Source organism: Mastacembelus armatus, chromosome 10 (genome assembly GCF_900324485.2).
Source record: "Mastacembelus armatus chromosome 10, fMasArm1.2, whole genome shotgun sequence".
NCBI lineage: Eukaryota > Metazoa > Chordata > Actinopteri > Synbranchiformes > Mastacembelidae > Mastacembelus > Mastacembelus armatus.
In genome coordinates this window covers 26608546-26630576 of record NC_046642.1, presented here as the reverse complement: position 1 = coordinate 26630576, position 22031 = coordinate 26608546, and the positions used below count along the sequence as shown (strand labels likewise).

The following is a 22031-nucleotide window of genomic DNA, read 5'->3' as shown; positions in this document are numbered from 1 at the left end:
TCAGCGGGACTGGCATAAATAACATACATATCCGAAATTACACAGTCAGGACTGGTCATAAATACAATCACAGATTCTGAGAATTACAGCGGGACTGGTCATAAATACATCACAGATAATTGTAATTTCAGATATCTGTGATTATTATGACCAGTCCTGACTGTTTCAGATATCTGTATGTATTTATGACCGTCCCGCTGTAATTTCAGATATCTGTGATGTATTTATGACCAGTCCTGACTGTAATTTCAGATATCTGTGATGTATTTATGACCAGTCCTGACTGTAATTTCAGATATCTGTGATGTATTTATGACCAGTCCTGACTGTAATTTCAGATATCTGTGATGTATTTATGACAGTCCCGCTGTAATTTCAGATATCTGTGATGTATTTATGACCAGTCCGACTGTAATTTCAGATATCTGTGATGTATTTATGACCAGTCCTGACTGTAATTTCAGATATCTGTTATGTATTTATGACCAGTCCCGCTGTAATTTCAGATATCTGTGATGTATTTATGACCAGTCCCGCTGTAATTTCAGATATCTGTGATGTATTTATGACCAGTCCCGCTGTAATTTCAGATATCTGTGATGTATTTATGACCAGTCCCGCTGTAATTTCAGATATCTGTGATGTATTTATGACCAGTCCTGACTGTAATTTCAGATATCTGTTATGTATTTATGACCAGTCCCGCTGTAATTTCAGATATCTGTTATGTATTTATGACCAGTCCCGCTGTAATTTCAGATATCTGTGATGTATTTATGACCAGTCCCGCTGTAATTTCAGATATCTGTGATGTATTTATGACCAGTCCCGCTGTAATTTCAGATATCTGTGATGTATTTATGACCAGTCCTGACTGTAATTTCAGATATCTGTGATGTATTTATGATCAGTCCTGACTGTACTTTCAGATATCTGTGATGTATTATGACAGTCCCCTGTAATTCAGATATCTGTGATGTATTTATGATCAGTCCTGACTGTAATTTCAGATATCTGTGATGTATTTATGATCAGTCCTGACTGTAATTTCAGATATCTGTGATGTATTTATGATCAGTCCTGACTGTAATTTCAGATATCTGTGATGTATTTATGATCAGTCCTGACTGTAATTTCAGATATCTGTGATGTATTATGACCAGTCCTGACTGTAATTTCAGATATCTGTGATGTATTTATGACCAGTCCCGCTGTAATTTCAGATATCTGTGATGTATTTATGACCAGTCCTGCTGTAATTTCAGATATCAGTGATGTTTTTATGACCAGTCCCGCTGTAATTTCAGATATCTGTGATGTATTTATGACCAGTCCCGCTGTAATTTCAGATATCTGTGATGTATTTATGACCAGTCCCGCTGTAATTTCAGATATCTGTAATGTATTTATGACCAGTCCCGCTGTAATTTCAGATATCTGTGATGTATTTATGACCACTCCCGCTGTAATTTCAGATATCTGTGATGTATTTATGACCAGTCCTGACTGTACTTTCAGATATCTGTGATGTATTTATGACCAGTCCCGCTGTAATTTCAGATATCTGTGATGTATTTATGACCAGTCCTGACTGTAATTTCAGATATCTGTGATGTATTTATGACCAGTCCCGCTGTAATTTCAGATATCTGTGATGTATTTATGACCAGTCCCGCTGTAATTTCAGATATCTGTGATGTATTTATGACCACTCCCGCTGTAATTTCAGATATCTGTGATGTATTTATGACCAGTCCTGACTGTAATTTCAGATATCTGTGATGTATTTATGACCAGTCCTGACTGTACTTTCAGATATCTGTGATGTATTTATGACCAGTCCCGCTGTAATTTCAGATATCTGTGATGTATTTATGACCAGTCCCGCTGTAATTTCAGATATCTGTGATGTATTTATGACCACTCCCGCTGTAATTTCAGATATCTGTGATGTATTTATGACCAGTCCCGCTGTAATTTCAGATATCTGTGATGTATTTATGACCACTCCCGCTGTAATTTCAGATATCTGTGATGTATTATGACCAGTCCTGACTGTAATTTCAGATATCTGTGATGTATTTATGACCAGTCCTGACTGTACTTTCAGATATCTGTGATGTATTTATGACCAGTCCCGCTGTAATTTCAGATATCTGTGATGTATTTATGACCAGTCCTGACTGTAATTTCAGATATCTGTGATGTATTTATGACCAGTCCCGCTGTAATTTCAGATATCTGTGATGTATTTATGACCAGTCCCGCTGTAATTTCAGATATCTGTGATGTATTTATGACCAGTCCTGACTGTAATTTCAGATATCTGTGATGTATTTATGACCAGTCCCGCTGTAATTTCAGATATCTGTGATGTATTTATGACCAGTCCCGCTGTAATTTCAGATATCTGTGATGTATTTATGACCAGTCCTGACTGTAATTTCAGATATCAGTGATGTATTTATGACCAGTCCTGACTGTAATTTCAGATATCTGTGATGTATTTATGACCAGTCCCGCTGTAATTTCAGATATCTGTGATGTATTTATGACCAGTCCCGCTGTAATTTCAGATATCTGTGATGTATTTATGACCAGTCCTGACTGTAATTTCAGATATCTGTGATGTATTTATGACCACTCCCGCTGTAATTTCAGATATCTGTGATGTATTTATGACCAGTCCTGACTGTAATTTCAGATATCTGTGATGTATTTATGACCAGTCCTGACTGTACTTTCAGATATCTGTGATGTATTTATGACCAGTCCCGCTGTAATTTCAGATATCAGTGATGTATTTATGACCAGTCCCGCTGTAATTTCAGATATCTGTGATGTATTTATGACCAGTCCCGCTGTAATTTCAGATATCAGTGATGTATTTATGACCAGTCCCGCTGTAATTTCAGATATCTGTGATGTATTTATGACCAGTCCCGCTGTAATTTCAGATATCTGTGATGTATTTATGACCACTCCCGCTGTAATTTCAGATATCTGTGATGTATTTATGACCAGTCCTGACTGTACTTTCAGATATCTGTGATGTATTTATGACCAGTCCCGCTGTAATTTCAGATATCAGTGATGTATTTATGACCAGTCCCGCTGTAATTTCAGATATCTGTGATGTATTTATGACCAGTCCCGCTGTAATTTCAGATATCTGTGATGTATTTATGACCAGTCCCATAATTTCAGATATCTGTGATATATTTATGATCAGTCCTGACTGTAATTTCAGATATCTGTGATGTATTTATGATCAGTCCTGACTGTACTTTCAGATATCTGTGATGTATTTATGACCAGTCCTGACTGTAATTTCAGATATCAGTGATGTATTTATGACCAGTCCCGCTGTAATTTCAGATATCTGTGATGTATTTATGACCAGTCCCGCTGTAATTTCAGATATCTGTGATGTATTTATGACCAGTCCCGCTGTAATTTCAGATATCTGTGATGTATTTATGACCAGTCCCGACCGTAATTTCAGATACATCACAGATATCTGAAATTCCAATTTGCCTGTGTCATGGCAACTTTTTGTTGTTGAGTCGAAAGGTTTCACCATTCAACCAAGTGGACAAGGAAATGAGCAACGATGAGGGTCATTAGGATCTAAATAGGTGACTCTGTGACCCCTCTGATGTGGGTGTAGAGTGTGTCCTCCCTGCAGAATGTGTGAAGTGTTATTTTGCTTTAGTCTTTTGGGTGAACTAGTGTCTCTCTGTGTTAGTGGGTCTGAAGTGAACTGGAATGTGGTGCTTCCCAAAGATCATTTTAAGCTCCTCTGACTGACCCACATTTAAAGACAGCACTTAAAACCTCCAGATACCCAAAGTGGGGGAGATGATTCGCCGTGGCGATCCCTGAAGGGAGCAGCCGAAAGGAAAAGAAGAACAGAAAAATCTCTTTTTGATAAACTGGTGATCTGTCCAAGGTGTACCGACCTCTGACCCAATATCAGCTGGGCTTGGCTCCAGCCTCCAGCATGACCCTGAACTGGGCTTAGCAGCATAGAGAAAGTGGATGAACAGATCAATGGCCTTAAGATGTAGCATCAGTACTTGGATCTCCAGCACTACTCAAGCACTGTGTTACACAGCTACATTCATTTAGCACCTGGAGTTCTTACACTTTAGGCCTGCTTCAGATGAAGTTCAGTTTTGAGGATTATATTTGAAGCTAACATTAAGCATAATAAAATAAAAACAACTTTATTTGCAGTTAAAAACACAATTTCCAAGAATACAGAATAAATACAAATACACAGATTTAGAAAAAAATGTAAACTCACAACAAGGCAAGTCTATAATTCAAGTTATATAAAAGTGAGACAGACTCAACCAACCTGCGAAAAGATGCTAAAATAGGGGTGATGTGCTTTTGTTTGTTGACACCTGTTTAAATCCTGGCAGCTGCATTTTGTACAAATTACAATTTAAATTTTCTCCCTGATTTACAAAGCCAAAAGCAGGTATTGCTCTCTCCTACAGGTTTATTGTATTTCTTAAGTTGAGCAACAAATTCACATATAAGAAGAAATAATTTGTATACTAAGTGGTTCCAATCTAATTTGTATTGTTGACCTGAGTTGCTAAAAGCCTTATAATAGACGGCGGTTCCATTTTGACACGAAAGATTCTCTGTTCCATATTAAATTGATATGAGATGCAATCTGTCCTGTATATGTTTGTGCATATTTTCCACAGTGGTGAAGTAAAACCAAACCAGTTTTGAGTTGCTGAAAGGTCAGTGGGGTAAAGACAGGCTCTGTCATCTTAAAGCATGTTGAGCAACTCCCTCATGTCCTTCCGCTCTGCCTCCCTTCACTCACTATACTTGGTTTGGCTTCACCCCCATCCTCTTTATTGTAGATGTTTCTCATTGGTCAGCCCAAGGCAAGAGCAGTGGACTGTTGCTGACAAAAAAATCTGATGAAAACATAACTACAAATCTTTTTTTTTTCTATAACATTAATATATTCATGATTAAGTAAGCAACAACAAAGTTAAAAAATTATTAGGTGTTATTAACTGCTCTAGAGTTTCTGGGGAAAATGTTTAAAAATGACAACAACAAATTGTCATGTCTTTAATCTTTTATTTTCCCAAACAAGAAAAACTGGCATGTGTCCTTTGCTATATCAATGGTCTGCAAGCAAAAACAGTCATTTTAAATACACATTTTTCCCCTCAATGATCTCAAATCTGTTTCAAATATTGTATGTTAAGCTAATAAAACCAGAAATTTGGTGGTCGAGGTGAGAAAACCTGAAAGAGGGTATCAGATCAGAGAGAACTATAACAGAGCTGTTAAATCATTTCACACTGAAGACATTCTGTAGACATACTCTAACATTTCCACAACACACTTTACTTACTGCACCAACACATCAGTGTCAAGGCTGTTTGAACTCGCTGTGATCATTTAAATTACACATCGACATGGGTCTGCATGCTAGAACAAGACAAGAAAATCTATTTAAAAGCAAGGAGTGATAGAATATGAACCTGCTTGTCAAATCTAATGCACTAACAAAAGCACACTGTTCAGTAGGCCTATGCCTTCTTGAGATTCCCTCTTAAAGCTTTGTTAGTGGATAGAGCGTAAAGCGGGCATGTAGATAATAGGGAACAGGAATTAACTTTTTGATTTTGACATACATGAATATAGGTTGTGCCAAAAAGTATACAGCTTAATATCAGGAAGATGCATTTTGTACATTCATTCTATATTCATTAGCTTGTCCACAAGGAGTAACAGTAAAACAGTAACAAACTCACCTAAAAAAGTAACTCAACACTGAATGACACCGGAAGAAAACATCTGGGAACATTGGCTTAGGAACATTTAACACTGGTCGCATCAAGAGGAGGTCTATAATATTCTGAAGATTGAAAATGTGAGGGAAACTGAGGTAGCAAGGTAGCTAACTGTACAGTGGCTCTTTAGCCAGTATTTATTCATAAAAGACAGACTACAGCAACTGTTTCCTGCAATTCATTTTCACACCCAGAGAAACACAAGGTTACCTGAGGTCAGGTACTGTAAAGAAGGAGACTGAGAACACCCCTGTTTGAAGAAGTGGGTTGACTTCCCAAGTGAATGGTGGTAAATCAGTTAACAGGATGTGGTAGTTAGTATTAATGTATTCCACTAAAGTGATGTTTGTGGCAGTAAAGTGTAATGGTAAGAAAAAAAGTGGCTCAGTTTTGCCCACAGATGTAAACAGGTTGTAATTCACAGAAGCTATGAGAACTGTTATTTAGGTTACCAAGATACATACCAGAGACCTGTTGAACTACTGGCTCTGCCCATTGGGAACTAGTGTCAAGACATATAAATTACAGTGGAGTGTCATAGTAATGGGCTATATAAGCCAATTCTAATATGCTGGTATGGCAGTTCAATAAATTAGCAATTGATCTCAGCACTATATTGTACTTGTACTTTTGAAAATACACATTTGCCACAGGAGAGTGTTGGAGAAAGGCACATCCACTTCTTCCACAATATTGAAAGCCATCATTCAGGAGATGTTCACTGTAATGGAGGACAGAAAAACCAAATTACATTTTTATCTGTATGAACATATCCAATTCTCTGTATCTGAACCTGCAGTAAATAAATGTGGAAGGGCAGGAACGTTCAGCTTTAATCACAATTACAATGATCCACAGCCTACTCTGCCATTATAGAGACAATCAAAGGCCCAGTACCTTTAGCTGTCACTACTGCATTTGCATCCTAAGAAGACGTCGCTTACCCTGAGTAGCAAAATTTAAAAAGCAATGTTAGCGTGATTTTTGACCCCGATGACAAAATTTCATCACATATCTACTTATATTAAAGCACCTTGATAACTCTTTCTGGCACACACTACAAGTAACATTGGAAATGTGAGAATTGCGTTCTTATTATATACTGATCAACTTTCTGTAAATGGCCTCTTTCATCAGTCCCACTGATAAGTTTAATAATATTATTTTTTTACCTCAGAAGCATGTTCATCATTGTCATCTGGAGCTGGAATTATTCTGCCAGTCATTGGTCCCACTCCCAGCACCATGGGTCTCTTTTCTGCTTTAGGTGTTCCTTCTAGAACAACAACAATGTATTCTCTCTTAAAATCTTCTGCCAGTGTCTCCACAGAAGATGCAGGTGCTTCCTCCACCATAGGGCTGGCTGCTTCTGCTGCAGGGGTGACTGTGACTTCTTCCACACCTGTGATGGTGACAGGTTCTTCAGCAAACACTGAGGCACTGTCAGGTTCTACCAGTGTCGGTGTCTCTGATACAGCCTCCGCTGATGAGGAGTTTTTGTCAGCAACTGATACACCATCTACTGGTACCACATCCTTTTCAACCACTGGTGCAGGGGCTTCGTCCGCTGGAGCAGCTTCCACTGGAGCAGGGGCTTCCTCCGCTGGAGCAGCTTCCACTGGTGCAGGGGCTTCCTCCACTGGAGCAGCTTCCACTGGTGCAGGGGCTTCCTCCACTGGAGCAGCTTCCACTGGTGCAGGGGCTTCCTCCGCTGGAGTGGGGGCTTCTCCTGCTGGTGCAGAGGCTTCCTCCGCTGGTGAAGGGGCTTCATCCGCTGGAGCAGCTTCCACTGTTGCAGGGGCTTCCTCCGCTGGAGTGGGGGCTTCTGCTGGTGCAGAGGCTTCCACCGCTGGTGAAGGGGCTTCGTCCGCTGGAGCAGCTTCCACTGGTGCAGGGGCTTCTTCTGCTGGTGAAGGGGCTTCCTCCGCTGGAGCAGCTTCCACTGGTGCAGGGGCTTCGTCCGCTGGAGCGGCTTCCATTGGAGCAGCTTCCACTGATGCAGGGGCTTTGTCCACTGGAGCAGCTTCCACTGATGCAGGGGCTTCCTCCACTGGAGTCGGGGCTTCCCCTGCTGGTCCAGCCTCCGCTGGTGCAGGGGCTTCCTCCGCTGGCGCAGCCTCTGCTGGAGCAGGTGCCTCTTCCACTTGTGCAATTTCCACTGGTACTAGACCCTCTTCTGCTGTCTTAGTAGCCTTTACCATTGGAGTAATTTCTTCAACAGACTTTGCCTCTAGTGGAGACTCTTCTTTGGATGTCAGCTCTTGGACATCTTCAACAGCAGGGCCCAACTCTTCCTTTAGTTCAACCATCTTCTGTACCTCTAGAACAGAGGCAGCTGCCAGCAGCACTGCAACACAAAAATCCAGCTATCCAAACATGATGCTCAAGTTATATTTTCCCACATTTATTTCATATAACCTGAGGTGATTAGCCAAGGCAACCTGTTGGGCATTTGTGAAGCCCTTCTAGTGATACCCGATTTAATGGCAGTATACATGTCTGGGGGATAGTGACTACATGCAGGTGCAAGACTACCAGTTGAAGAAGAGAAGGAAGAATATAAGAATGAAGGTGTTAAAAGAAAGCTGTTAGTCACCGGAATCACAGATTCAGTGCTCCAAACCAGAGTACATTGATGCAAGTAGAAAGAAAACATAAATATTCCCAAAGTCTCAACACACCCATTCAATCATTTATTGATAGAATTATTTAGCAGCTGTGATTAAAATAAAATGACCTTTATCAAAACCAGCAACACCAATTCATCAGTCAGGTTGTTATTCATAAAGCTATTCCCTTAGCATTCTGCCTTGGTGTCTTGATTTAAACCCAAGTCCCACTGAACATCTGATGCAGTATAGCAAAGTAGATATGGACTCTGGTGGGAGCCATGCAAAGGAAATAAAGTGGTGAGTATGAATTAAATACTTACCAAAATGTTCAATAAATGAACAGTGCAAAGCCATGTCTGAGTGGCATGAGATGGTAAAGCTATTCATGGTTTGTGTAAAAACTAAATGAGTAAATTTAAGAAAAAAGGAAATTATATTGCATAGCTAGAAACCTTCATACTGAAAAGCCTCAACACAAATCATAGTAAATAAACCAAGTCAGACAAATTAAAGACTGCAATAAACCTTTCCAGTTTAAGAAAACCTTTATTGTATGGCTTGATTACTATTGTTCACAGTGCTCATTATCCAGTTATAAGCAAAATAAAAATATGGTCCCATATGATTTGTATCGAAGTTATTTTTTAACAGATTATCTGTCCTGATATCTGGCATTTTTACATGGCATACTGAGGAAAAGAATACGCTGCAGCAGTTACAGAGTTTGTACACAATGTCAGAGCTACCTCAATTTGCTGTAGGACCCAACTGTCAGTAAAAAGACAGACAAGCATCTACAGTGCCCTCCACAATTATTGGCACCCCTGATTAAGATGTGGTAAAATTGGTTGTTATTGGGTCTTTCAGCAGGATAATGACCCAAAACATATGTCAAAATCTACTAAAAAAAATGGTTCAGCAGACACAAAATCAAGCTCCTCCAATGGCTATCTCAGTCCCCAGACCTCAACCTGATTGAAAATCTATGGGGTGAACTGAAAAGGAGAGTGCATAAGAGAGGACCCCGGACCTTGAATGATCTGGAAAGACTGTGCAAAGAGGAATGGTTAAAGATCCCTCTCTCTGTATTCTCCAACCTGAGATGTTAGAACAGATTAAGTGCTGTCTTGTTGGCAAAAGGGGGTTGTACGAAGTATTAAGATCAAGGGAGCCGATAATTGTGGCACACATGATTTCATATAAAGTCAATTATTTGTTAATGTTATTTTTGTTTGTTGCTGAATAATTGTACTTCAATTAAAGGTTGGATTTTTCTCTTTAATGAATTTTGGTTCTATTTTTTAAAAAGAAAATGAATTTATTAGAAGTCAAAGTAATACAATATTACAGAGGTTTATATCAAGAAATAACAGTGTTTTGACAAATCTAAAAAGAGCATTAGAGACCTCATAAAGTTACTAATGATATCACATTTGAGGGATGTTAGTGGTTCTTATTAAGATGTGGTTAATTTCACCTGATACAAGGCCTGTGGTGAATGTGCATTTTTTTGATCATGTTAACTGTGTGAATCACAGCCAATCTACACGATGTTTGAATTCAGAGTGATCACATTTATTTCACCCATAATGGCTAATGAGCGTTGCATAATGATCTAACCATTACTGTGGGAATTTCTTACTATGGTGTACCACTTAAAATCATGGGGCCTGCTGAGAAGATGGTCTTGCTGGTTTTTAGGATCTTTAGACCAAATAATAACTGGAACAAAGACATACACACAGCGATCTACCCAGAAGAAGAAGAATATTCAAGAAGAGGTGGACTCAGGCACCTAAGGAAAAGCAGCTAACCTCTAGTTGTTCTCATGGTTCTAAGTTACCAGTTTCATTGTTTCCAGTGTTGTGAGAAAGGATTAGAGATTGTTAAGTTTGTGTCTAATAGTGCGTGTGACTCCCTGTAATGATTGTGTGAAACCTCAGGCCTCAGAGGCGGTTGCTGCCTCCTCCTCAGATGACGTCGTACCATTTTTTTCAGGCTCCTCAGCAGCAATGGCGGCTGGTTCTGAGACAGCATGAGCAGACTCCTCAACAACTTCAGCCACTTGGCCAACTTCTTCTGCATCTGTCTCCACTTCATGCACAATATTGGCAGCCTCAACAACAACCTCAGCAACTGCATCCACTACAGTCTCTTCCTCGCTGCCAGCAGCCACGGATTCATCTTCCACAACCTCCACCTCGACACTAGTCTCCTCCGCGACTGCTTCCGCTTCCATCTCCACCTCTCCACCTGGAGCACAAAAACCAGAGGAAACTTAGTCTGAGCACTGGTTGATTCAACAGGTTAACACATTCTGTTACCCTCTAGTGGGAGCAGCCAGTAGTTATGATGTTCATTCTACAGCAGCCCAGTCACCCATCCTTAACAGTATTGTTGCAGCCAGTGTGTGTATATTCTACAGATTCATGCAGTTTAAAGCACTGTATGTAAAAAGATTAACCAAGCAAAACACCACTTTTAAATAAATATAAAATAATTAGGATATATAACATTTGAAAAGCAACATTAGACAAATTTATATTATCAGTAGCTGGGTTTCCATCCAACCACAATCAAGCTGAACATGAGTCAAATATAATCACAATAAACCTTTATAACATGGGAAACCAGTATTTGGTAAATCAGTCAAATTTCAGCACATTAGTCACTTGTTTTGTTCTTTAGATCACCCAGTGCAGGTTTATAGACCAGGAATTAAAAAAAAAAAAAAAAGCAAACATGAGTAAAACTTTCTCTGCACTGCCTTTTTGACATTTCTTTTTAAGTTTATGGTCTTTCTGATGGTAGGTCAGACTCATGTTTATATCAAACCATGTCCAAATGTGACAGATAAAGAGTTGGATGGAAAGATAGATTATGTTTTGTAGTATATTTTCGGCAGCCCTGCAGGCTGACCCAGAGGTACAACTTCTAGACCTTCCACTTCAATACTTAATATGAAAAAACAGAGAAGACACATTCACTGCACAAACTGCATGCAAACTGAAAGGCAGGGAGGAGCACAACAAAAACTGGAGGGTAGGGGAAGGAGAAGAGTGCGGGTTAAGGTGCAGGATAGAGGGGGAGAAAGAGAATCTTGGTTCTTACCATCCCATTAACAAACTAGGACTTATCAGGAACTCTGAAAGTAAGTCTGACAGTGAGACAGCACAAGTTGGTTGTGCAACTTTAATTTTCAACAGAGATCCTTCCACTATTTGTGCCACATTTAACCATTAACAAAAACAAACCAAGCTGTGGGTGACTGGTCAGGGTCATCTTTAACTCCAATGCTAAAAACTTTCAGCACTCAGCACTGCAAGTGACAACAGCTTCCATGTTGGTACACTGGTATATTCTGATCATGACCTTCATGTACTTACATACACTATGGTTTTGGTGAGCTACAGCCTGGAAGTATTTATCTCTACTGTGATTTTCTATTTAAAAGGTTCGTTAAGGATGCCTCATAATATCCACAGCAGAATAGGACTGGACCATATGTATGTACGCACACACACACACACACACACACACACACACACACACACACACACACACACACACACACACACACACACACACACACACACACACACACAGAACTGTTGGTTCCCTTCTTCAAACTTGTAATCAGACTGTCTGCCCAGTAAAGGCTAAAAAGTAGTCACTGTGCTGTTTGGTATCATGGTGTGTACCACTCTGAACATGGACCACAGTTCAGGAGATTAGAAAGAAAATTATAGACAAGCACGTTAAACGTAAAGGCTATAAGACCATCTCCAAGCAGTTTGATGTTCCTGTGACTACAGTTGCACATATTATTCAGAAGTTTAAGGATCATGGGACTGTATCTTAAGTCACATTGTATTTCACTGCTTTAGTATTAATGGGTTTTTGTATATTATTTTAGTAGTTTAAGTAATTGGTTATATTGAGGAAATACCTCCCCCTTGTGTTGTCTTTTGGGTTGGTTCTTAGTCTATTTAAGCCCATATTTGTACATTGTTAGGGTGGTCAATTTTGTTTGGTTCAGTTATGGTTTAGGTGACCTCAGTTTAGGGCCTGAACTTTATAGCTTTAGTTTCATTATATTTTGAGTTAAGTTTTGGCCCTGGTTGACATTTTTGTGAACGTAAATATATCTATCATTTTACTACCTTTGTCCTGGCGTTTATGTTTGGTCCTCTACAGTCCTCCAACAGAATAATGACCCAAAACACACAGCTCAAAACACCCAAGAATGGCTAAAAGAATATTGGACTATTCTGAGTGGCCCTGATCTAAATCCTAGTGAGCATCTGTGGAAAGAGCTGAAACATGCAGGCTGAAGAAGGCAGCCTTCAAACCTGAGACAGCTGGAGCAGTTTGCTCATGAGAAGTGGGCCAAAACACCTGTCGACAGGTCAGTGAGCATTGTAGGTTTTTCTTTCTTAAATGGAAGGGTACCAACTATTTTGTCCATGTGTGTGTCTATAAAGTCATGCACACTTTAATAGGGCTAGCATGAAAAAGATCTCACCACAAACTCACAAGCAAATGCACATACACACTAACATCACCTTATAGCAGTCCATCATGTCTTTGTGTGTGCACGCAGCAGTAGACCTACCTACATCTCCTGTCAGCAGGAATTGTCCTCTGCTAACCTCCTTGGCAAATGCAGTTAAAACTTAACATTTGCCAGAACTGAGTTAGCAAATATGTTTATGAAGGTTCATGGCAAAGTCACTATGTGAAGCCAAGCTACTATTCACCAGTAAGCCTGTCAGGCTACTAATCAACACCACTGCACAAGCCATTCGATATAATTGCCCAACTGGACAGTTTCCCACAAAAATGAAAGTTTTTATCTTTAAATTTAAATCAACATTTAGCAGCAATGGCAAAAGAACAAAGGGCATAAAAATCAGTATCCTTCACAGTATTGTCCAGAGGGTTTGAGCAGAGGACTGTTTCTTAGCAGTACAGGAGAAGAGGAAAGGAGAAGACAGGGATTTTGTTTTCCTGTTCACATCCAAAGAGTCCAGTGTTAGGATGTCTATCCATGTGGCCACAGAGGACCTTAGCTTTACCATTACACTGAAAAGAGTAAAGACACAAAGAGTTAGCAAAAGGGAAAGAAGAAGTTTTGCTTTTTAAAAAGCTATGCTCAGATTTCACAACAAATGCATTATCAGTGTATAATCAGAGGTAATGCATGTGGCTACGGCCTGCTAACAAGATGTGATAGATGTCAGCTTGCAGTGCTCTGTGAAACAAATGCAAATCTTTGTTTTTATTTAACGTCAAAGACCTAGTCTTAACAAGACATGCAAGGAACACAATGAAGCGTGAGAGGGAGGGATAAGTGGGATTGAGTGGCTAAGGAGGGGAGTGGTTTGGTGTCCAAGACTTTTGGGCAGTATGATAAGAATCAGGAAAGGAAACAGACAGGAAGTCAGATTTGTTAAAACTGTATGGACCAAGCATAACCAATCTCTATGAACAGTGGTGGGGACACTGTAAACATTACTTAATGCATTGCATTAACATTTATCTTCTTCAGGTTTGAATAGCGAAAGGGATTAAAATTTCTAAAAGCATAATAATGCTAACTAATGCAAGTAATGCTGGAGGGCTCTCATATGACCTGGCTGCTGGCAGGGTCACATTGGCTAATAGCCAAAAAGTTACATAATGAATGGAGGAGGACGAAGAGAGAAGTGTTTTCACCAGCTGGAAATACTGCCACTATTTTGAGCTCAAGTGAAAGATGCAAACGAAACATAAACTTTGTGATATATATATATATATCTAAATTATTAAAGCATCACAACCGAGTGATAAAAGTATAGTGATGATTATTGAAACATTACTGTTGCTGAGTAAATAGTAATGCAATTAGTAGTGTGTGATGACAACTGATGACAGTTTTCAAGTAACTGGCCCAAAACTGTCAATGAAGAACGGGTTATGTTACATGTATATACAGTTCATGCTTAGGTTAAACCTAAAATCTACAAATAAAGAGGAGAAGGATCAATGGCAACTATGGAAATTTACTAAAGCCAAAGCTTAGCTGTTACTCATATTGCATTTCATCAGTTTTATCTGATGAAATCCACTGTCTGTCGAATCTTGAAGCTATAAGTGATAACACATGATTATGCAGGCAGTGAGTCAATTAGAGGAACAATCAGATCCATGCTACCATTTTCTTGAAGGCTGGCCAACATTTCATTGTTGCCAGTGACAATGAATGAAAGTAAAATATCTGTGACGACAACTTACCCTCTTCATCGTTATTGCCTGCAAATACAGAAATAGCCATGTTAGTTTCACATAGAATATAACAATGAGTTGTAACCAATCCAATAAGCATTAAGCAGCATTAAAACCTGTTCAGTATGGCATAATCTATACATATTTCTTCATGATATATATAGTTATATTGGGGTATAGCTTACAAAAATGCATCACAATAGATTTTTTAAAATTTAATTAGAATGGCGGTTGCACAATTTGTTTTAGTAGACATGGTTTTCATCAAAAAAAACAGAAAAACAAAAAAAAAAAAACCCCCAAAAAAACACGTGATTTATCCTCTGGAAGGCATAAATCAGTTCAATTCTGCTCATTAGACAGTAAAGATACTGGTGTAAAAAAATATATTGAGGAGAGGGGAAAAACAGTAGGCCTAGTCGTCCGGTGACGACAAAAGCAGATAAGAGTTCTAAGTAAATACCTGCACGTGAAGTAGATTAAAACTACCAGTTGCAAACCAGCAGTAAGCAGGACTCTGCATAAGCTAAATAGTATGCACAGCAGACTATCTCTTTCTGTGCATTAGTGAATGTACAAAGTGACTGCGGTGGCTGATTGTATCAGTACACCATCAGGTGCTATGTGTGCTTTAGCCATACTTCTCAAATTGGAGCATGTACACACAATCTATGAGAGAATATTGTCAACGAGCCAAAACAAAAACAGAAATTACAAACACAGATATATTCAAATGGAAAACATACAGCATATCTTGTTTGCTGGACCAGAGGATGTCTGTTTTCAAAGGAAATTAGTTTGTGTTATGAAAGAAAGGGTTTTATTTAAGAGATGCATAGTATAGCTGAATAGTAAAGACTTAAATTTTTTCACAGAACTAGTCCATTTATGGGTTTAGAGCCAAGGGACATTTCTGCCTCTATCTGTTACTATTACACTGCCTTTTTCATCAGAATGGGTACATGTTCAAAGAAAATGATTTCTGCCAGTCTCAAACAAGACAGGACATTGGGGCCTATTTAAACAGCAGGAAGGCATCTCAGTTAGGCTACTACCAGTCAAACGTAACAATCCAACAATATAAACTGACTATGAATAGTGAATAAATCTGAAATAATTGGCTGTCAAAGTTATGGCAAATTAAATTAAATGAATGCATTTGAAATCTTGTTCGCTTGTACATAATTGAAACTCAGATTTCATTGGAGCAAACATACATTTCTATCAGTCCTTACACTTCAGCAGAGGAATGCAAAAAATACTCTGGTACTGATAAACTCTGCACATAGAGTCAGTATAGTGGGAAGCAGGTAATTATTAGGTATATACAGAATATATGTATTTTTATTGGAGGGGATCTTTAACTAAGCCATCCCCATGACAAGTGAGCAAACACCATTCAGTGATAAAACCAGTTTAAAAAGGTGTGCTTGTGTCCGCAGCATATTCTATTTAGGCTAGTTCTGGATCAGATGTAAACTATTAGGATCATTCAGTGCCAGTACCTAAAGCACCGTTTGGTCTCATAATTCTGTTGGTGTTCTACATGCTGATGCTCAGGGCGCACAAAGGCCCAGGGTTACTCTACTTCTGTGTCTGTACATGACTGAGTTGTATTATATTATAGAGGGATATTTTGCTTGTGTTTTGGTAATTATTGGTCTGTGATCACCAGTAGTCTTATGGTACAGGTTTTAAAATAAATGCAAGTAACAGGTGAGGACTACTTACTTGTAGGTGGCCATGGTTTAGGGACCCACTCTTTCTTTGGTCTGGCATTGATTTCTGTAATGCGATCACTGAACCTGGCACCGTCTGTGGACAGAGTGCTGTATGTCTGTGCAGAGAGGAAAAAGGCTGAATCTGATTTCTCTGGACATCTCTCATTTCTCATTTACTGGACTTTTAACCCTGCACTGAGGACATAATACTACATTTGTCAACCATGTTTAGTAAATTAACATAATTACCTGTGCTGAAATAATGAATGAGCCAAAAACAAGGCAACTTACATAAGACATGGCGCCAACAAAGGCTCCACCACACAGCACGCTATAGATTATGTTCTCCCCAGATCCACCAGGAACTGATGACATCAACCGTTGCTGCACAACTAGAAAGAGTTAAAGGTCAGGTTAAACCCGTCATCCATTAATTGATGACTCAGACAAAATTCTACTTAGAGTCTGACCATGTGTGTCACTTTGACCTCCAAAAGTATTAGAGAAGGTTCAATGAAGGACAGATTTTCTGATGACAACAGAGTGATCATTAGAGATGATTTGAAGGAATAATAAATCCAAAACAACTTGTATTCAGATTCTGTTTGGCCTCCATGTGTCCTTACTATGGATGACCCCAGAGAGACCCCCATGGCTTTGAAATGATCCTACAGAATAGGAATAATGTGCTGCATAAACTCATAAGCTTCAGCTCGATCAGTGTGAAAGGGATTAGTGAGAAAGCACCCTAAGGCGTTCTAGCAGTTCATGATGCCTCCCACTGTGATTGGATTTAAGGCTATAGATTTAGATTTCCAAAAATACAGTGGGTACGGAAAGTATTCAGACCCCTTTAAATTTTTCACTCTTTGTGTCATTGCAGCCATTTGCCAAAATCAAAAAAGTTCATTTTATTTCTCATTAATGTACACTCAGCACCCCATCTTGACAGAAAAAACCAGAAATGTAGAAATTTTTGCAAATTTATTACAAAAGAAAAACTGAAATATCACATGGTCATAAGTATTCAGACCCTGTGCTCAGTATTGAGTAGAAGCACCCTTTTGAGCTAGTACAGCCATGAGTCTTCTTGGGAATCATGCAACAAGTTTTTCACACCTGGATTTGGGGATCCTCTGCCATTCTTCCTTGCAGATCCTCTCCAGTTCTGCCAGGTTGGATGGTGAACGTTGGTGGACAGCCATTTTCAGGTCTCTCCAGAGATGCTCAATTGGGTTTAGGTCAGGGCTCTGGCTGGGCCAGTCAAGAACGGTCACAGAGTTGTTCCGAAGCCACTCCTTTGTTATTTTAGCTGTGTGCTTAGGGTCGTTGTCCTGTTGAAAGGTGAACCTTCGGCCCAGTCTGAGGTCCTGAGCACTCTGGAAGAGGTTTTCTTCCAGGATATCTCTGTACTTGGCCGCATTCATCTTTCCTTCAATTGCAACCAGTCGTCCTGTCCCTGCAGCTGAAAAACACCCCCACAACATGATGCTCCCACCACCATGTTTCACTGTAGGGATTGTATTGGGCAGGTGATGAACAGTGCCTGGTTTTCTCCACACATACCGCTTAGAATTAACGCCAAAAAGTTCAATCTTGGTCTCATCAGACCAGAGAATCTTATTTCTCATAGTCTTGGAGTCCTTCATGTGTTTTTTGGCAAACTGTGCGGGCTTTCATGTGCCTTGCTTCCATCGGGCCACTCTGCCATAAAGCCCTGACTGGTGGAGGGCTGCAGTGATAGTTGACTTTGTGGAACTTTCTCCCATCTCCCTACTGCATCTCTGGAGCTCAGCCACAGTGATCTTTGGGTTCTTCTTTACCTCTCTCACCAAGGCTCTTCTCCCACGATTGCTCAGTTTGGCTGGACGGCCAGGTCTAGGAAGAGTTCTGGTCGTCCCAAACTTTTTCCATTTGAGGATTATGGAGCCCACTGTGCTCTTACGAATCTTGAGTGCTGCAGAATTTCTTTTGTAACCTTGGCCAGATCTGTGCCTTGCCACAATTCTGTCTCTGAGCTCCTTGGGCAGTTCCTTCGACCTCATGATTCTCATTTGCTCTGACATGCACTGTGAGCTGTAAGGTCTTATATAGACAGGTGTGTGCCTTTCCTAATCAAGTCCAATCAGTTTAATTAAACACAGCTGGACTCCAATGAAGGAGCAGAACCATCTCAAGGAGGATCAGAAGAAATGGACAGCATGTGAGTTAAATATGAGTGTCACTGCAAAGGGTCTGAATACTTATGACCATGTGATATTTCAGTTTTTCTTTTTGAATAAATTTGCAAAAATTTCTACATTTCTGTTTTTTTCTGTCAAGATGGGGTGCTGAGTGTACATTAATGAGAAATAAAATGAACTTTTTTGATTTTGGCAAATGGCTGCAATGACACAAAGAGTGAAAAATTTAAAGGGGTCTGAATACTTTCCGTACCCACTGTAAGCCTGTCAACGCTTGTTTGACACCTACAAGGTGATGCAGCCTACTCCTCACCCTGGGACACAAAAGGCACTGTTTTGTTGGGGCTTGTTGTACTACATTGTTTTAAGCATGTGTTTCAAGTGGTTTTAGGCACTGCAGTAACACATGGCCAGTATCATGCTGCAATTTTAGGTGACTGAAAAATGAAAGCTAGTCCCATAGCAGATATCAATGTCTTTCTAACCATGTAAAACCTTTTAGTTTGGCATAGGATTTAATTTCCAGATGAGATGTTTCTGGGGGGGGGGGGGGGGGGGGGGGGGGGAGCAAGCCAACAAGTCAGATTCCTCTCTTCTTAGTAATACTTTAACATCAAGTTTCACTGATTTCATACAGTCTGACTTCACTAACCCACTTACTTCAAGTCAAAGTGTATTTGTTAAGCCACATCCTGTGGAATGACCATGTCTACTGCACATCTGGAATGACTGTAGGTTCCCCTAAGGTGCAGAAAGCAAGTTCTAACATTGGTCGTGGATGGTGAGAAAAGACGGATGTTTGTGGCCTCAGGTATATTGACAGCTGAGACTGACAGATTCCCGTTTCCATGCACCGCCCCTGGTTATGTAACGTTAGCAGAGAAGTGATTTGATTGGCTTCTGGCGAACACTAATGAAAGGTATAGCTCGCGCTCTCTTTACATTAAACTAATGTCACACGCGCACGCCACGTGACTAACAGGCAACCATGTTTCCACGCTAGTCTGACTAGTGAAGGTCACGTACAAAATGTATGTGTGCCATAGGTCTGCATTAACCTTAACCCAGCACTCATCTTTAAATGGTAGTAACGTCACCTCGACAAACGCGAGCTTTCTGTCCATTCATTGTTCAGTCACACCAGTTCAAAAGGTCCCATTATTAAATATGGAAATGATTTTGACGTGACAGCCTGCTGATTTAGGACACACACACGTGCTTGTTTAGTGTCATTATGAAAAGCCACACTAAGGGATCAAAAGTATACCCGTTTCTTTGTGAGAAGAACCCCAGTTAAACACACGGTCCAACAAATCATGCAGCTTCAATATGCACAAAGTCCCAGTCCAACCTAAACCACAAATCCAACTTTGACCTTCACATACCATGGGCAGCCATTGCCATGGCCATTTGGCTCTCACAATGCAGTATGGGAATAAAGCCACACAGGGACAGAGTGTACTAATCCATCGGCTAGGGTCAAGAGGCGGCAGACGCCAAAGAGCAAATGGAAAACGTCACACAGAGATATCATGAAAAGGGGAGCGAGTTGAGGTTTGTATTCTGTTTTTGATGCCTTTTTGTTGGCTGATGAAACTCACCATCCCGGGGCAACCTGTAGGCTGCTCTCCGTGCCAAAGGCCCACACCTTTGCCAGGCCGCTCTGCAGGAAAACATTGCTGCTCTCCGAGGGCTACGAAGGGAATATGCTGCAGCTTCAGCAAGAGTTGGAGGAACGGCTGACCCAGTCTGCTCAGACAAACATGCGAGTAGGCGGATCACAAACACGCCCCCTGTTGCGCAATACACGATGTTGCCTGTGCCATGTGTATGAGGGGTGGTTAATGCCACACAGGCAAGAAGATCAAATGAATATGAAATTGTGTTTCAGACAATAAATGGTGACTATAATGATTTGACTAGATTTGAGCTCGGTTAATGTGTATGATTGCTGGGAAACGATGGTTTGTACGTAAATAACCTCTTCCTGTTTGTAGTCAAATACATACCTGACCTCCTGCTGGGCTTTGTTTGTTCAAATGTGTTTTAACCAGTTGTAGTCACTGAAGTCAATCAGCCTTCTTCTTTTGATTTTATGATGGGTGGCACTCATCGTTAAAGATGTATTACAGCCACCTACTGTATTGGAGTGTGAACCATTGTTCTCTACCATTCCATCATTTACAAAAGAAAAGAAATAAATAAAATGAAAAATTTTGTTAAGCCAGATTCCCTTAAGAAATGCAATAAGATCTTTTGCTTCATGATCCAGCTCCTTCATACCTTAAAGGCCTCATAGAACCATATTATCCCAATAGACCACTTCGCTCTCAGAGTGCAGGTCTACTTGTGGTTCCCAGAGTTTCCAAAAGCAGAATAGGAGGCAGAGCCTTTAGCTATCAAGCTCCTCTCCTGTGGAACCAGCTCCCAGCCTGGGTTCAGGAGGTTCTGCTGGAGGTTTTTTCTTCCGTTAAAGGGAATTTTTCCTCTCCACTGTCACCAAGTGCTTGCTCATAAGGGATTTGTTGGGTTTTTGTGTTTTTGTAAAGTGCCTTGAAGTGATTGTATTGTGATTTGGTGCTATACAAATACAATTGAATTGAATTTAATTAAGCAGCCGGGTCGCCATGAGCATGGGTGTCTACGTTGACCTTACCATAATGCTTCTGGGATGTTGTAACATCTAACTGGAGACTAAACAGCCGATCACAATGTACTTTCTCCAGTTCTCTGATTAGTTGATTTTGTGGTACATTTGTAAAGCTGTGTGCCAAGCTGAGTGACAAGACAAACCTGAGCATGCAGTGGAAAGGTTGAGCGAGCGAGAAAGATGGAGTGAGACAGCACACAGGAAAACTGAGCGAGAGTGGTTGTTATTGCACATTCATATGGATAATAGCAAACATACAAACACATTTATTGAGCATACATTTTTGCTTGCTCAAACTAAATTATTTTTGCGTGCACATTTCTTTTTGAAATATAATTTGTGTTTGCAAAATATATTTTTCCCTGCAAAGAATCTCCAATTGCGCACTCAGGATAGATGCACAAAATTAATGCCACATTTCTAGGGCATTGATTACCCTCCACACAACAGGGTGACTTTAAATCTCCCCACCTCTTTTACTGAAGTGCCATACAAAGCATAATTCAAAAAGACAACACCTGGCCAAAATGACCTTATCGTTGCTTTAATGGATTGTTGTCAGGTGAACTGACTTGTCATTTTACTTAGAAAATTGTGGTCTTTAAAACCCTGTCTAATTTCACATTTGTAAACTACAAATGAATCATATATCGCAAACAGGAGCAGTTTGGAGATACAGCAGCTTTCCATCCGGCCGTTTATAGAGTGCTCAAAAATACAATCTAGGAAAATGTAAAAAAAAATCCTATTCTACTTTTAAT

The 22031-nt window shown here is 40.0% G+C and overlaps 1 protein-coding gene across 4 annotated transcripts; it reads right to left on the bottom strand.

Moving 5' to 3' along the window:
- Positions 1-5103: 5103 nt before the first annotated feature.
- mgarpa (mitochondria localized glutamic acid rich protein a) lies at positions 5104-20384 on the bottom strand. Of its 4 annotated transcripts, none has more exons than XM_026330197.1 (8): positions 20222-20384; positions 16729-16829; positions 16448-16553; positions 14726-14743; positions 10436-10702; positions 7010-8184; positions 6735-6782; positions 5104-6558 (listed from the first exon to the last, which is right to left on the bottom strand). In XM_026330197.1, the coding sequence occupies exons 1-7, from the start codon at positions 20295-20297 to the stop codon at positions 6747-6749; spliced, it is 1779 nt and encodes a 592-aa protein (XP_026185982.1). In that variant the 5' UTR covers positions 20298-20384; the 3' UTR covers positions 5104-6558; positions 6735-6746. The 4 variants fall into 4 exon arrangements, with proteins under 4 accessions (XP_026185982.1, XP_026185986.1, XP_026185983.1 ...); XM_026330201.1 differs by lacking the exon at positions 20222-20384 and adding an exon at positions 11561-13534 and having other exon boundaries at positions 16729-16744; XM_026330198.1 differs by lacking the exon at positions 6735-6782.
- Between the last annotated feature and the right edge of the window lie 1647 nt (positions 20385-22031).

Coding starts and splice junctions, on each gene's coding strand:
- mgarpa (XM_026330197.1), bottom strand. CDS start 20,297: ATGTTTTCCTGCAGAGCGGCCTGGCAAAGGTGTGGGCCTTTGGCACGG. Junction 8,185..10,435: donor TGAGGAGCCTGAAAAAAATG/GTACGACGTCAT, acceptor TTTGTGTTGCAG/TGCTGCTGGCAGCTGCCTCT. Junction 6,783..7,009: donor ATGATGAACATGCTTCTGAG/GTAAAAAAATAA, acceptor TTTGCTACTCAG/GGTAAGCGACGTCTTCTTAG.